The sequence below is a fragment of the Cnephaeus nilssonii genome (assembly GCF_951640355.1).
Source record: "Cnephaeus nilssonii genome assembly, chromosome: 9".
In the NCBI taxonomy this organism is placed as follows: Eukaryota; Metazoa; Chordata; class Mammalia; order Chiroptera; family Vespertilionidae; genus Cnephaeus; species Cnephaeus nilssonii.
In genome coordinates, this window is record NC_137080.1 from 85,023,246 (window position 1) to 85,037,595 (window position 14,350).

Consider the following 14,350-nt stretch of genomic DNA (forward strand, 5'->3'; position numbering starts at 1 on the left):
CTGGGTTGCAGGTTCGATCCCTGGTCCGGCACATTTGGGAGGAAACCAATGCCTCTCTCACATTGGTATTTCTCTCTCTCTCCTCCCCTCCTTCCTCTCCCTCCCACTCTCTAAACAGCAATGAAAATAAAGGGGACATATGTAATACTTTCAGCAATAAAGAATTATTTAAAAAATAAAAATAAAATAAAAGTAATGTATATTTTAATTTCCATTGTAAGATTAATTGGATTTGAGGGAAGCAACTTTACTTGGGGGGAAGAGTAGAGTTATTAGCATTTTATCCATTTCCTCATAAGAAAAAAAAAGCAATGCAAAAATATCCGGTGGGGGTGGGGGAGGATTAACAAAAACCAAAAACAAATGCAAGAGCAATTATAAACAACCCAATTGCTCAATGCTGGGGAGGAGTTACATTAACTCACGTTTGGCATATTTATGTTAGTCAGTATTATGCAGCAGCTTTTCAAATCATGTTTCCAAAGAATGTTTGTGACATGGGGTGAGAATAGAGTTTGCTTCAGAGCGTGGGCTGTGAAGGCAGACCACCTGGCTTTCAACCCCGACTGGTCATTCAGGAGTTGTGTGACCTTCACCAAATTACTTACTGCCCTAATCCTCCATTTCTGAACTAGTTTAAGTGGGTTGGAAAATAATTATCTTATTTGTTTTTATTAATCTTTAAAAAATGTATGTATAGTTCACATGTTTAAAAATTATTTTTATTCATTGCAGAGAGGAAGTGGGGGGCGGGGGAGAGAGAGAGATGAAAACATCAATGATGAGAGAGAGTCACGGATCAGCTGCCTCCAGCATGCCTTGTCCTGGGGTTCCAGCCCAGAATCTGGGCGTGTGCACTGACCGGGAATAAAACTGTGACCTCTTGGTTCAGGGGTGATTGTTCAACCACTGAGCCAGACAGTTCATATTCCTTTCAATGTTTAGTATTAGAAGTGCTTTAGGTTTTAGAAGTATTGTGATACTTTTGTGCCCACAAATATGCTGTAGATACAACTCATGCTTATATCACTTAGCCTATGGTAAAGATTACTTTTCTTATGCATCATTTTGCTTAAAGTCAGTTTAAAAGAACCTATGGACAATGAAGACTGTGCATAGTAAGAAGTCATAAATGATATCTTTTTCTTTATATATGTAAATACATAGTTATATACACAGGAACTTTAAACAAACAGGCTCCAAATCTAAGGAGAAATAATATACTCAATTTTGCATAAGAAATATGTAACTATTCCTAGGAGAAAGCTTTTCAAATGTTCGCACTGTTATTTCTCTGTGGTAGGTTTTTGAATAGTTTCCTTTTCATCTTTCTAATTGTTTATTTCCAAAATTTTCTACAATAAATCTGAATTATGTTAAAAATCAGGAAATAAACTTATTTTAATATATATTTTATTAGATTTCAGAGAGGAAGGGGCAGGGAGAAAGAAAGACATAGAATTATCAATGATAAGAGAGAATCATTGATCAGCTGCCCTTTGCATGCCCAACATTGGGGATGGAGTATGCAACCCGGGCAGGTGCCCGGACCCAGAATCAAACGGTGATATCCTGATTCCTAGGTCGATACTCAACCCAGAACCATGGCGGTCAGGCAGGAAATAAACGTGATGACAAATAGAACTACAGATGTACTCTAGTTTATTGAACCTTTATTGTTAGACATTTGGGACAGGAGACAGGTGTGATCACACAGTAACCCCAAATCCATAGTCATGTCCTTCAAACACTGGGCGGCGGTGAGCGCTGGGTCTCGGGGTCTTGTCCAATCTTCCAGATGACCAGGTGCAGGCAGGCGCTGGCGTCCTCGCTGGAGCTGTGGCCATGCACCCCGTCCTGGATGACGCGTCCGAGGTAGTGGGCCGCCAGGCTGCGCAGGGAGCGCCTGTAGGGGAGGCCCAGGCGGTGCGGGAAGAGCACGGAGGTGTCCAGCACGGTGCTGTGGATGAGCTTCAGGGCCAGCAGGTCGCTGTGCAGGCTGTGTCCGATGAGGATGGTGTCGGCATTGAAGAGGGTGAGCAAGACGGCCTGGACGTCCCGCAGCGAGACGCTGGTGCGGGCCAGGTGAGCCGCGGTCACTCCCGAGAACCTGGTGTTGTAGTCGACGATGTCCCGCTGGGGCCTGACGAAGGTGTCGAACACCACGCTCCCGGCGCTGTCCACCACGGTGACGCGGGTCAGCTCCAGGCCAGCGGTGGTGTAGGACATCTCGCAGTCCAGGGCGTAGATGCCGGGGTGAGCGCCTGGGGGCAGGTCTTTGGCAAAGGTCCGCACGAAGCCCTGCAGGTCCTCCTGGCGGCCGTCCCGCACGTGCTGCTGGGCCACCTGGCAGCCAGGGGAGCCGATGGCGGCCGAGCAGCAGGTGTACTGGACCTCCCAGCCCCCGGCCGCGGGAGCGGGGCGCAGCCGCCCCCAGTGGTAGTGACAGGCTTCCTGGCGCTCACAGCGGCCCGAGGGCGCCACGAGGTACTGGGTGCCACAGCGGCAGCAGCGCCTGCGGGAGGGGTCTTGGGGCGGCTTCTCCTGGTTGGTGAAGAGGACAGCGCCCCCGGGCCTCTCGGGGTGCGGGAAGGGGTAGCCGAGCTCCTGCAGCTGGGCCTGGGTGAGCAGGTGCTCCTTGAGGCGCTGGTACAGGGCGGCCCCTTTCCCGGGATCCTCCCCGCGGGGGCTGTCCGGGCGCTCGAGGCACAAGCAGGTCTGGGTGTCCAACTTGCCCCCCAGATCCATGTCCTGGGACACAGCGCTGCGGCCCCCGGTTTGGCAGGGCCCGGGCCCGGGGCCGGGGGCCAGGCCGCGCAGCCTGTGGAAGGTGCTGGCGGCCAGCTTGCGGTACTTCCTCTTGCTGGGGCTCTGGCGGTAGGCCGCCTTCTCCTCCTTGAGCGCCTTCTCGATGGCTTCCCGGGTGGAGGGGCAGAACTTGAGACACTGGTCCAGGAACAGGCCGAGGTAGCGTTGACGGGTGACATTGGGGACCTTGTCCCCACCCTCTTCTGGTGGAACAGGCTTCTGAGAACTCTGCACATGGGGGCCGAGGGCCAGGCGCTTGGGGGGCACGGTGCTGGAGGCCATGGACGCCTGGCCCGAGGGGGCGCGTGTCTCTGGGAGCTGGCCGCCCAGCCCCTGGGCCTTGCGGGGCGGGCTGCTGCTGCTGGCCGGGAGGGGCCTCTTGGCACCTGCAGCCAGGCTGGGCTTGGGGACCAGGGCCACCCTCCTCCTGTCGCTGTCTGCAGCTGAGATGTGGATGGAGGAGTTCTTCGGGGCCGGCTGCTGGGCAGCCTGGGGCAAGCTGGCTGAGTCCCTGGGAGCCTGCTCTGCCTGCCGCCCCAGGTCACGCAGCTCCTGGGCGGTGGGCAGCCTGGTGCGGGGGGCCAGGCCTCTCCTCACGGACTCTGGCTGGATGATGAGAAATTTGGGGGCCCAGCTGTCTGTTGGGGGCACCGAGGGCAGGCCGCCTGGGCCAGTGGGCTGGTGGCAGGGAGTCAGGGGCACCAGGTTTGGGGCTGGGCAGGAGGCACCCAGCTCGGCCTCCATAGCTTGCAGGTGTCCGGGAGGAAACCAGCTGGGTGCCGTGGCCCTCAGCAGGCCCGGAGCTCACGCTGCTTCACTTCTCCGGGGCCAAGACATGGTCCTGCTGTGCTGGGCTCTGGTGTCTAATGGCTTAGGCTGGGAGCCCTCTGCCCTTATATAGGCAGAAAGCCCCGCCTCCCAGCGGATTGAAGCACTAAGCCAACGAATTCTACTTGATCTCTTGTTCTCTAGTCTGCTTTACAGATCTGTACCCTGAACCCACCCTACTTAATCTGATCTTCTCTGGACTGGCTTCTAGAATCCCAGAGCTCCCTGGGGACCCCATCCACAGGAGGGAGCCCCCAGTCCAGAGGGTGGGCCCCATCCTCTGCTCAGCCCTCCCTGTGCCAGGCCACTGAGTGCCCCTCACTCACCCCACAAGCACTCCTGTCTCTGGGCCATGGGGGGTGGGAGGGTAGGCAAGGCTCACAGAGGTCAAGACCACACAGGGCAATTTGGGAGCAAGACAGGGACCAGGCACTGTGACCTTGTGGGAGGGCTCACCTGCATCTCACTCTCCCTGCTCTCCTCGACCCCCCCCTCCAACCCTGCCAGCATGGATCATAACTCTGATTGAAGGTGGGTCCCTGAACTCCTCTGCCAGGACCCGAGGCGTGTTGGACTGCGTCTCCTTGCCTTGCTTGGCGAGATGAGAGGTGAGCCAGAGTGGTCAGACGCAATGGCTCCTCATCCCCAGCCTTCTCTTCTCTGGGGCTAGAACAGGTGTTCATCCCTCCATAAGGCTCGCTCCCCCATGTTTCATCTGGCTAAAGGGAACCTCTGGACCCGTGAAACACCCTAACTCTCCCTCCTTCTCCCCCCAGTCCCTGGCTGCTACATTCCACTTTGGTTCTCTGTGTATTTGACCACCTCATGAACGTGGAATTCCACAGAACATGTCCTTGTGGGCCTGGCTGAATTCAGGAGGCATCATACCTCAAGGGTCACCGTCCATGTGGGTTCATGTGTCAGAACGTCCTTCCTTTTAGAAAGGTGAACCCTGTTCCATGGTCCCCGTCTGTAATCCCTTTTGCTTCTTATCCTTCCAGCGCTCACTGCACCTCCCTCAGGGCTGCTTCCATTCTGAGACGGTGTGAACACAGGTGCCCACAATCCCTTCAGGACCCTGCTTTCCCTTTTTGTGTGTAGATACCCAGAGGTGGCATTGCTGGCCCATTCGGTAATTTTATTTAATTTTTTTGTTTTTCATTTGCTAATAATCCTCACCAGAGGATAGTTTTTCCTTTGATTTTTAGAGAGAGTTGAAAGGGAGGGCGGGGAGATGGAGTGTGGGGATGGGGGAAGAGACATTGATTGGTTGCCTCTCACACACCCTGGCCCAGAAGGTGGAAATCAAACCCACCACTGAGGTATGTGCCCTTGAACGAAAATGACCCCTGGACCCCTGATCATTGGGCTGATGATCCAACCACTGAGAAAACTGGACAGTGCTGTTAATTTTATTTATTTTTTATCATCCTTATGATGTTTAAATATATATATATTTTAAATTGTATCTCACAGAGGAAGGGAAAGGTAAGGGGAGAGAGACATCAATGATGATAGAATCATTGATTGATGCCCCCTGCATACCCCATATTGGGGATGGTGCCTTCAACCTGAGCAGGTGCCCGGATCCCAAATCAAACCGTGGCCTCCTGCTTCCTAGATCAATGCTCAACCCAGAGCCATGGCGGTTGGGCAGGAAATAAATGTGATGACAAATAGAACGACAGATATACTCTAGTTTATTGAACCATTCCTTTATTGTTAGACATTTGGGACAGGAGACAGGTGTGATCACTCAGTAACCCCCAATCCATAGTCATGTCCTTCAAACGCTGGGCGGCGGTGAGCGCTGGGTCTCGGGGTCTTGTCCAATCTTCCAGATGACCAGGTGCAGGCAGGCGCTGGCGTCCTCGCTGGAGCTGTGGCCATGCACCCCGTCCTGGATGACGCGTCCGAGGTAGTGGGCCGCCAGGCTGCGCAGGGAGCGCCTGTAGGGGAGGCCCAGGCGGTGCGGGAAGAGCACGGAGGTGTCCAGCACGGTGCTGTGGATGAGCTTCAGGGCCAGCAGGTCGCTGTGCAGGCTGTGTCCGATGAGGATGGTGTCGGCATTGAAGAGGGTGAGCAAGACGGCCTGGACGTCCCGCAGCGAGACGCTGGTGCGGGCCAGGTGAGCCGCGGTCACTCCCGAGAACCTGGTGTTGTAGTCGACGATGTCCCGCTGGGGCCTGACGAAGGTGTCGAACACCACGCTCCCGGCGCTGTCCACCACGGTGACGCGGGTCAGCTCCAGGCCAGCGGTGGTGTAGGACATCTCGCAGTCCAGGGCGTAGATGCCGGGGTGAGCGCCTGGGGGCAGGTCTTTGGCAAAGGTCCGCACGAAGCCCTGCAGGTCCTCCTGGCGGCCGTCCCGCACGTGCTGCTGGGCCACCTGGCAGCCAGGGGAGCCGATGGCGGCCGAGCAGCAGGTGTACTGGACCTCCCAGCCCCCGGCCGCGGGAGCGGGGCGCAGCCGCCCCCAGTGGTAGTGACAGGCTTCCTGGCGCTCACAGCGGCCCGAGGGCGCCACGAGGTACTGGGTGCCACAGCGGCAGCAGCGCCTGCGGGAGGGGTCTTGGGGCGGCTTCTCCTGGTTGGTGAAGAGGACAGCGCCCCCGGGCCTCTCGGGGTGCGGGAAGGGGTAGCCGAGCTCCTGCAGCTGGGCCTGGGTGAGCAGGTGCTCCTTGAGGCGCTGGTACAGGGCGGCCCCTTTCCCGGGATCCTCCCCGCGGGGGCTGTCCGGGCGCTCGAGGCACAAGCAGGTCTGGGTGTCCAACTTGCCCCCCAGATCCATGTCCTGGGACACAGCGCTGCGGCCCCCGGTTTGGCAGGGCCCGGGCCCGGGGCCGGGGGCCAGGCCGCGCAGCCTGTGGAAGGTGCTGGCGGCCAGCTTGCGGTACTTCCTCTTGCTGGGGCTCTGGTGGTAGGCCGCCTTCTCCTCCTTGAGCGCCTTCTCGATGGCTTCCCGGGTGGAGGGGCAGAACTTGAGACACTGGTCCAGGAACAGGCCGAGGTAGCGTTGACGGGTGACAGCGGGGACCTTGTCCCCACCCTCTTCTGGTGGAACAGGCTTCTGAGAACTCTGCACATGGGGGCCGCGGGCCAGGCGCTTGGGGGGCACGGTGCTGGAGGCCATGGACGCCTGGCCCGAGGGGGCGCGTGTCTCTGGGAGCTGGCCGCCCAGCCCCTGGGCCTTGCGGGGCGGGCTGCTGCTGCTGGCCGGGAGGGGCCTCTTGGCACCTGCAGCCAGGCGGGGCTTGGGGACCAGGGCCACCCTCCTCCTGTCGCTGTCTGCAGCTGAGATGTGGATGGAGGAGTGCTTCGGGGCCGGCTGCTGGGCAGCCTGGGGCAGGCTGGCTGAGTCCCTGGGAGCCTGCTCTGCCTGCTGCCCCAGGTCACGCAGCTCCTGGGCGGTGGGCAGCCTGGTGCGGGGGGCCAGGCCTCTCCTCACGGACTCTGGCTGGATGATGAGAAATTTGGGGGCCCAGCTGTCTGTTGGGGGCACCGAGGGCAGGCCGCCTGGGCCAGTGGGCTGGTGGCAGGGAGTCAGGGGCACCAGGGTTGGGGCTGGGCAGAAAGCACCCAGCTCGGCCTCCATAGCTTGCAGGTGTCCGGGAGGAAACCAGCTGGGTGCCGTGGCCCTCAGCAGGCCTGGAGCTCGCGCTGCTTCACTTCTCCGGGGCCAAGACATGGTCCTGCTGTGCTGGGCTCTGGTGTCTAATGGCTTAGGCTGGGAGCCCTCTGCCCTTATATAGGCAGAAAGCCCCGCCTCCCAGCGGATTGAAGCACTAAGCCAACGAATTCTACTTGATCTCTTGTTCTCTAGTCTGCTTTACAGATCTGTACCCTGAACCCACCCTACTTAATCTGATCTTCTCTGGACTGGCTTCTAGAATCCCAGAGCTCCCTGGGGACCCCAACCACAGGAGGGAGCCCCCAGTCCAGAGGGTGGGCCCTATCCTCTGCTCAGCCCTCCCTGTGCCAGGCCACTGAGTGCACCTCACTCACCCCACAAGCAGTCCTGTCTCTGGGCCATGGGGGGGTGGGAGGGTAGGCAAGGCTCACAGAGGTCAAGACCACACAGCACATTTCAGGAGCACGACAGGGACCAGGCACTGTGACCTTGTGGGAGGGCTCACCCGCATCTCACTCTCCCTGCTCTCCTCGACCCCCCCCCTCCAACCCTGCCAGCATGGATCATAACTCTGATTGAAGGTGGGTCCCTGAACTCCTCTGCCAGGACCCGAGGCGTGTTGGACTGCGTCTCCTTGCCTTGCTTGGCGAGATGAGAGGTGAGCCAGAGTGGTCAGACGCAATGGCTCCTCATCCCCAGCCTTCTCTGGGGGCTAGAACAGGTGTTCATCCCTCCATAAGGCTCGCTCCCCCATGTTTCATCTGGATAAAGGGAACCTCTGGACCCGTGAAACACCCTAACTCTCCCTCCTTCTCCCCCCAGTCCCTGGCTGCTACATTCCACTTTGGTTCTCTGTGTATTTGACCACCTCATGAACGTGGAATTCCACAGAACATGTCCTTGTGGGCCTGGCTGATTTCAGGAGGCATCATACCTCAAGGGTCAGCGTCCATGTGAGCATGTGCCAGAATGTCCTTCCTTTTAGAAAGGTGAACCCTGTTCCATGGTCCCCGTCTGTAATCCCTTTTGCTTCTTATCCTTCCAGCTCTCACTGCACCTCCCTCAGGGCTGCTTCCATTCTGAGACGGTGTGAACACAGGTGCCCACAATCCCTTCAGGACCCTGCTTTCCCTTTTTGTGTGTAGATACCCAGAGGTGGCATTGCTGGCCCATTCGGTAATTTTATTTAATTTTTTTGTTTTTCATTTGCTAATAATCCTCACCAGAGGATAGTTTTTCCTTTGATTTTTAGAGAGAGTTGAAAGGGAGGGCGGGGAGATGGAGTGTGGGGATGGGGGAAGAGACATTGATTGGTTGCCTCTCACACACCCTGGCCCAGAAGGTGGAAATCAAACCCACCACTGAGGTATGTGCCCTTGAACGAAAATGACCCCTGGACCCCTGATCATTGGGCTGATGATCCAACCACTGAGAAAACTGGACAGTGCTGTTAATTTTATTTATTTGTTATCATCCTTATGATGTTTAAATATATATATATATATATATATATATATATATATATATATATATATATATATTTTTTTTTTAAATTGTATCTCACAGAGGAAGGGAAAGGTAAGGGGAGAGAGACATCAATGATGATAGAATCATTGATTGATGCCCCCTGCATGCCCCATATTGGGGATGGTGCCTTCAACCTGGGCAGGAGCCCAGATCCCAAATCAAACCATGACCTCCTGCTTCCTAGATCAATGCTCAACCCAGAGCCATGGCGGTTGGGCAGGAAATAAACGTGATGACAAATAGAACGACAGATATACTCTAGTGTATTGAACCATTCCTTTATTGTTAGACATTTGGGACAGGAGACAGGTGTGATCACTCAGTAACCCCCAATCCATAGTCATGTCCTTCAAACGCTGGGCGGCGGTGAGCGCTGGGTCTCGGGGTCTTGTCCAATCTTCCAGATGACCAGGTGCAGGCAGGCGCTGGCGTCCTCGCTGGAGCAGTGGCCATGCACCCCGTCCTGGATGACGCGTCCGAGGTAGTGGGCCGCCAGGCTGCGCAGGGAGCGCCTGTAGGGCAGGCCCAGGCGGTGCGGGAAGAGCACGGAGGTGTCCAGAACGGTGCTGTGGATGAGCTTCAAGGCCAGCAGGTCGCTGTGCAGGCTGTGTCCGATGAGGATGGTGTCGGCATTGAAGAGGGTGAGCAAGACGGCCTGGACGTCCCGCAGCGAGACGCTGGTGCGGGCCAGGTGAGCCGCGGTCACTCCCGAGAACCTGGTGTTGTAGTCGACGATGTCCCGCTGGGGCCTGACGAAGGTGTCGAACACCATGCTCCCGGCGCTGTCCACCACGGTGACGCGGGTCAGCTCCAGGCCAGCGGTGGTGTAGGACATCTCGCAGTCCAGGGCGTAGATGCCGGGGTGAGCGCCTGGGGGCAGGTCTTTGGCAAAGGTCCGCACGAAGCCCTGCAGGTCCTCCTGGCGGCCGTCCCGCACGTGCTGCTGGGCCACCTGGCAGCCAGGGGAGCCGATGGCGGCCGAGCAGCAGGTGTACTGGACCTCCCAGCCCCCGGCCGCGGGAGCGGGGCGCAGCCGCCCCCAGTGGTAGTGACAGGCTTCCTGGCGCTCACAGCGGCCCGAGGGCGCCACGAGGTACTGGGTGCCACAGCGGCAGCAGCGCCTGCGGGAGGGGTCTTGGGGCGGCTTCTCCTGGTTGGTGAAGAGGACAGCGCCCCCGGGCCTCTCGGGGTGCGGGAAGGGGTAGCCGAGCTCCTGCAGCTGGGCCTGGGTGAGCAGGTGCTCCTTGAGGCGCTGGTACAGGGCGGCCCCTTTCCCGGGATCCTCCCCGCGGGGGCTGTCCGGGCGCTCGAGGCACAAGCAGGTCTGGGTGTCCACCTTGCCCCCCAGATCCACGTCCTGGGACACAGCGCTGCGGCCCCCGGTTTGGCAGGGCCCGGGCCCGGGGCCGGGGGCCAGGCCGCGCAGCCTGTGGAAGGTGCTGGCGGCCAGCTTGCGGTACTTCCTCTTGCTGGGGCTCTGGTGGTAGGCCGCCTTCTCCTCCTTGAGCGCCTTCTCGATGGCTTCCTGGGTGGAGGGGCAGAACTTGAGACACTGGTCCAGGAACAGGCCGAGGTAGCGTTGACGGGTGACAGCGGGGACCTTGTCCCCACCCTCTTCTGGTGGAACAGGCTTCTGAGAACTCTGCACATGGGGGCCGCGGGCCAGGCGCTTGGGGGGCACGGTGCTGGAGGCCATTGAAGCCTGGCCTGAGGGGGCGCGTGTCTCCGGGAGCTGGCCGCCCAGCCGCTGGGCCTTGGGGGGCGGGCTGTTGCTGCTGGCCGGGAGGGGCCTCTTGGCACCTGCAGCCAGGCAGGGCTTGGGGACCAGGGCCACCCTCCTCCTGTCGCTGTCTGCAGCTGAGATGTGGATGGAGGAGTGCTTCGGGGCAGGCTGCTGGGCAGCCTGGGGCAGGCTGGCTGAGTCCCTGGGAGCCTGCTCTGCCTGCCGCCCCAGGTCACGCAGCTCCTGGGCGGTGGGCAGCCTGGTGCGGGGGGCCAGGCCTCTCCTCACGGACTCTGGCTGGATGATGAGAAATTTGGGGGCCCAGCTGTCTGTTGGGGGCGCCGAGGGCAGGCCGCCAGGGCCAGTAGGCTGGTGGCAGGGAGGCAGGGGCACCAGGGTTGGGGCTGGGCAGGAGGCACCCAGCTTGGCCTCCATAGCTTGCAGGTGTCCGGGAGGAAACCAGCTGGGTGCCGTGGCCCTCAGCAGGCCTGGAGCTCGCGCTGTTCCACTTCTCCTGGGCGAAGACATGGTCCTGCTGTGCTGGGCTCTGGTGTCTAATGGCTTAGGCTGGGAGCCCACGGCCTTTATATAGGCAGAAAGCCCCGCCTCCCAGCAGATTGAAGCGCTAAGCCAATGAATTCTATTTGATCTCATGTTCTCCAGTCTGCTGATCAGATCTCTACCCTGACCAACCCTACTTAATCTAATCTTTTCGAGACTGGCTCCTAGAATCCCAGAGCTCCCTGGGGACCCCATCCACAGGAGGGAGCCCCCAGTCCAGAGGGTGGGCCCCATCCTCTGCTCAGCCCTCCCTGTGCCAGGCCACTGAGTGCCCCTCACTCACCCCACAACCTCTCCTGTCTCTGGGCTAAGGTGGGGGAAGGCAAGGCTCAGAGAGGTCAAGATCACACATGGCAAGTCGGGAGGAAGACAGGGACCAGGCACTCTGACCTTGTGGGAGGGCTCACCCTCATCTCCCTCTCCCTGCTCTGGTCAATCCCCTCCATCCTGTTCATTCCCACCCAGGCCAGCTTGAGCACAACTCTGATTGAAGATGGGTCCCGGCACTTGTCTGCCAGGACCCGAGGCCTGTTGGACTGCGTCTCCTTGCCTTGCTAAGTGAGAGAGAGGTCCTCTCTGTTACCTTTCCAGAGGACAGAGTGGTCAAACGCAATGGCTCCTTATCCCCCGCCTCCTCTTCTCTTGGGGAGCTGGAACACGTGTTCATCCCTCCATAAGTAAGGTGACCAGATGTCCCGCTTTTAGCGGGACAGTCCCGATTTTTAACAATTTGTCCCACGTCCCTAGCTATTTGAAAAAGTCCCAATTTTTGGAAAGAATGCATGACAAGCTAGGGAACAGCGGGAGAATGGGAAGGGAATATACAGTTTTTGGTGGCCATGTGGCTATTTAGCCAGGATATGAGTTTTATATTATTTTTGTTAATTTTATAATGTTAAACTTTAATAATAACAAATAATTGTTGAGAACTGATTATCGAGAACTGCTTATCAAAGTTCGAATTGTTGATCAGTTGTTAGAATTCGACCAACATTGTTTGGACTTAATGAACAATGGCATTTTTTGGGATTGGCAACGACGAAAACATTTTGTACCTGTCTCTCAGACGATACACATCGTACTGCGTGCTAGTAAGCTAGTTAAACAAGTGATGTCATTACAAATCAGCTATTCAGATAATTTAGGTAAGTAATTTATTTATTTATTTCATAAATACATACATTTTCTTGAATTTAGCAGACAGTACTCGTATTATTTATATTTTATAGTGGCGGCAAAAAGTCTAGCACCGGCCTTGAAAGTGACACTTACGACTTACATTACGGCAAATTCAGAGGAAAAATAATACAAGTTAGTATTGTTATTATTTAGAAAGAAATATAGGATTAAAATTAAAATACTTTTTAAAATATAGTTACTTTATAACAATCAAATTAATTTAATGTATAAACTAACAATAAAATATTTTCATGTAATTATGTACCTACTTACTGTGTTTTTAAGCAATATGTATATAATAATTTGTAATATAATTTTAAGTTATTTTTTTAGATTTTTAACATAATGAGTAAGAAAAGAGGATGCAAATTCAACGATGATCTAAGAAGTGAATTTCCTTTTATTAAAAAAAACAAAAGCGATTACAATATAGACCAAATTTTTATTTATTTATTTTTTTAAAATTTCTTTATTGATTAAGGTGTCACATATTTGTCCTCATCCCCCCATTCCCATCCCACACCCCTCCCCACGGATGCCCCAACCCCCTGTTGAACTTAACCATTGGTTAGGCTCATATGCATGCACACAAGTCCTTTGGTTGATCTCTCCCCCCTCCCCCCACCCTCCCCTATCCTCCCTCTTAGGCCCGATAGTCTGATCGATGCCTCCTTGTTTCTGGTTCTGTTGTTGTTCATCAGTCTATGTTGTTCATCATTTCCCCTAGATGAGTGAGATCATGTGTCACTAGAGATATACTTATAAGAACTGAATGTGAGACGAGCAATAATAGTTATGCTGACCGGCAAATGAATCAGTCTGTAGTGAGTTTCTTTCTGGACCAACAGTTCTTTTGAGACCCAGTATCAATGTCCACCAGTTCCTTATGTGTACATGTCGGCACTGACCCCTCAGTTCTGGATGGTGGACAAATGGTGGTAATGCAGGTCCGATTTCCTCTGGTTTGGTCTCGGCCAGACGCAGGGGCACGGCTTCACCCGGACTCAGGTGCGCGCGGCCTCACCTGGATCCAGGGGCACACGGCCTCACCCGGACCCGGGATCCAGTTTCACCTGGACCCAGGGGCGTGTGGCCTCACCTGGACCCAGGTGCGCCGGCCTCACCTGGACCCGGGACCCAGCTTCACCTGGATCCAGGGGCACACGGCCTCACCCGGACCCGGGATCCAGCTTCACCCGGACCCAGGGGCGCGAGGCCTCACCCGGACCCAGGGGTGTAGACCAAATTTTTAATCAAGAATCCCGCCCCCCCTCCCCCCGCCCCGGTCAATGGTGTCCCGCTTTACCAATGTTAAAATCTGGTCACCTTATCCATAAGGCTCGCCACCCCTTTTCTCATCTGGCTAAAGGGAACCTCTGTACCCATGAAACACCCTAACTCTCCCTCCTTCTCCCCCCAGTCCCTGGCTGCTACATTCCACTTTGGTTCTCTGTGCATTTGACCACCTCATGAAAGTGGAATTCCACAGAACATGTCCTTGTGGGCCCGGCTGATTTCAGGAGGCATCATACCTCAAGGGTCATCGTCCATGTGGGAGCATGTGTCAGAACGTCCTTCCTTTTAGAAAGGTGAACCCTGTTCCATGGTCCCCGTCTGTAATCCCTTTTGCTTCTTATCCTTCCATCTCTCAATGCACCTCCCTCAGGGCTGCTTCCATTCTGAGACGTGTGAACACAGGTGCCCACAATCCCTGCAGGACCCTGCTTTCCTTTTTGTCTGTATATACCCAGAGGTGGCATTGCTGTCCCATTTGGTGATTTTATTTAATTTTTTCTTTTTCATTTGCTAATAATCCTCACCAGAGGATATTTTTTGCATTGATTTTTAGAGAGATTTAGAAGGGAGGGAAGGGGAGAGAGAGGGGGGAAGTGAGAGAGAGAGAGAGAGAGAGAGAGAGGTTGATTGTTTGTCTCCCCCACACCCTTGCCTGGGAGCAGGGGATCAAACCTCCCACTGAGGTGTGTGCCCTTGAGTATAAATGGAACCCTCGACCCTTTGATCCAAGGGCTGATGCTCCGATTACTGAGAAAACCGGACAGGGCTGTTCATTTTATTTATTTTTTATTATCATT

General features: G+C 55.7%; 3 protein-coding genes across 3 annotated transcripts; all 3 read right to left on the bottom strand.

Moving 5' to 3' along the window:
- Nucleotides 1-1,743: 1,743 nt before the first annotated feature.
- On the bottom strand, nt 1,744-3,552 carry LOC307105742 (RNA exonuclease 1 homolog; the record flags this gene model as incomplete). Its single annotated transcript, XM_079781634.1, has 1 exon — nt 1,744-3,552. One exon carries the CDS (start codon nt 3,550-3,552, stop codon nt 1,744-1,746), a length of 1,809 nt encoding a protein of 602 aa, XP_079637760.1.
- A 1,870-nt stretch (nt 3,553-5,422) lies between these two features.
- Nucleotides 5,423-7,231, bottom strand: LOC307105743 (RNA exonuclease 1 homolog; the record flags this gene model as incomplete). The annotated part of the gene is made up of 1 exon (XM_079781635.1): nt 5,423-7,231. The coding sequence occupies one exon, from the start codon at nt 7,229-7,231 to the stop codon at nt 5,423-5,425; it is 1,809 nt and encodes a 602-aa protein (XP_079637761.1).
- Nucleotides 7,232-9,143: 1,912 nt separating this feature from the next.
- Nucleotides 9,144-10,952, bottom strand: LOC307105744 (RNA exonuclease 1 homolog; the record flags this gene model as incomplete). Its single annotated transcript, XM_079781636.1, has 1 exon — nt 9,144-10,952. The coding sequence occupies one exon, from the start codon at nt 10,950-10,952 to the stop codon at nt 9,144-9,146; it is 1,809 nt and encodes a 602-aa protein (XP_079637762.1).
- Nucleotides 10,953-14,350: the final 3,398 nt, after the last annotated feature.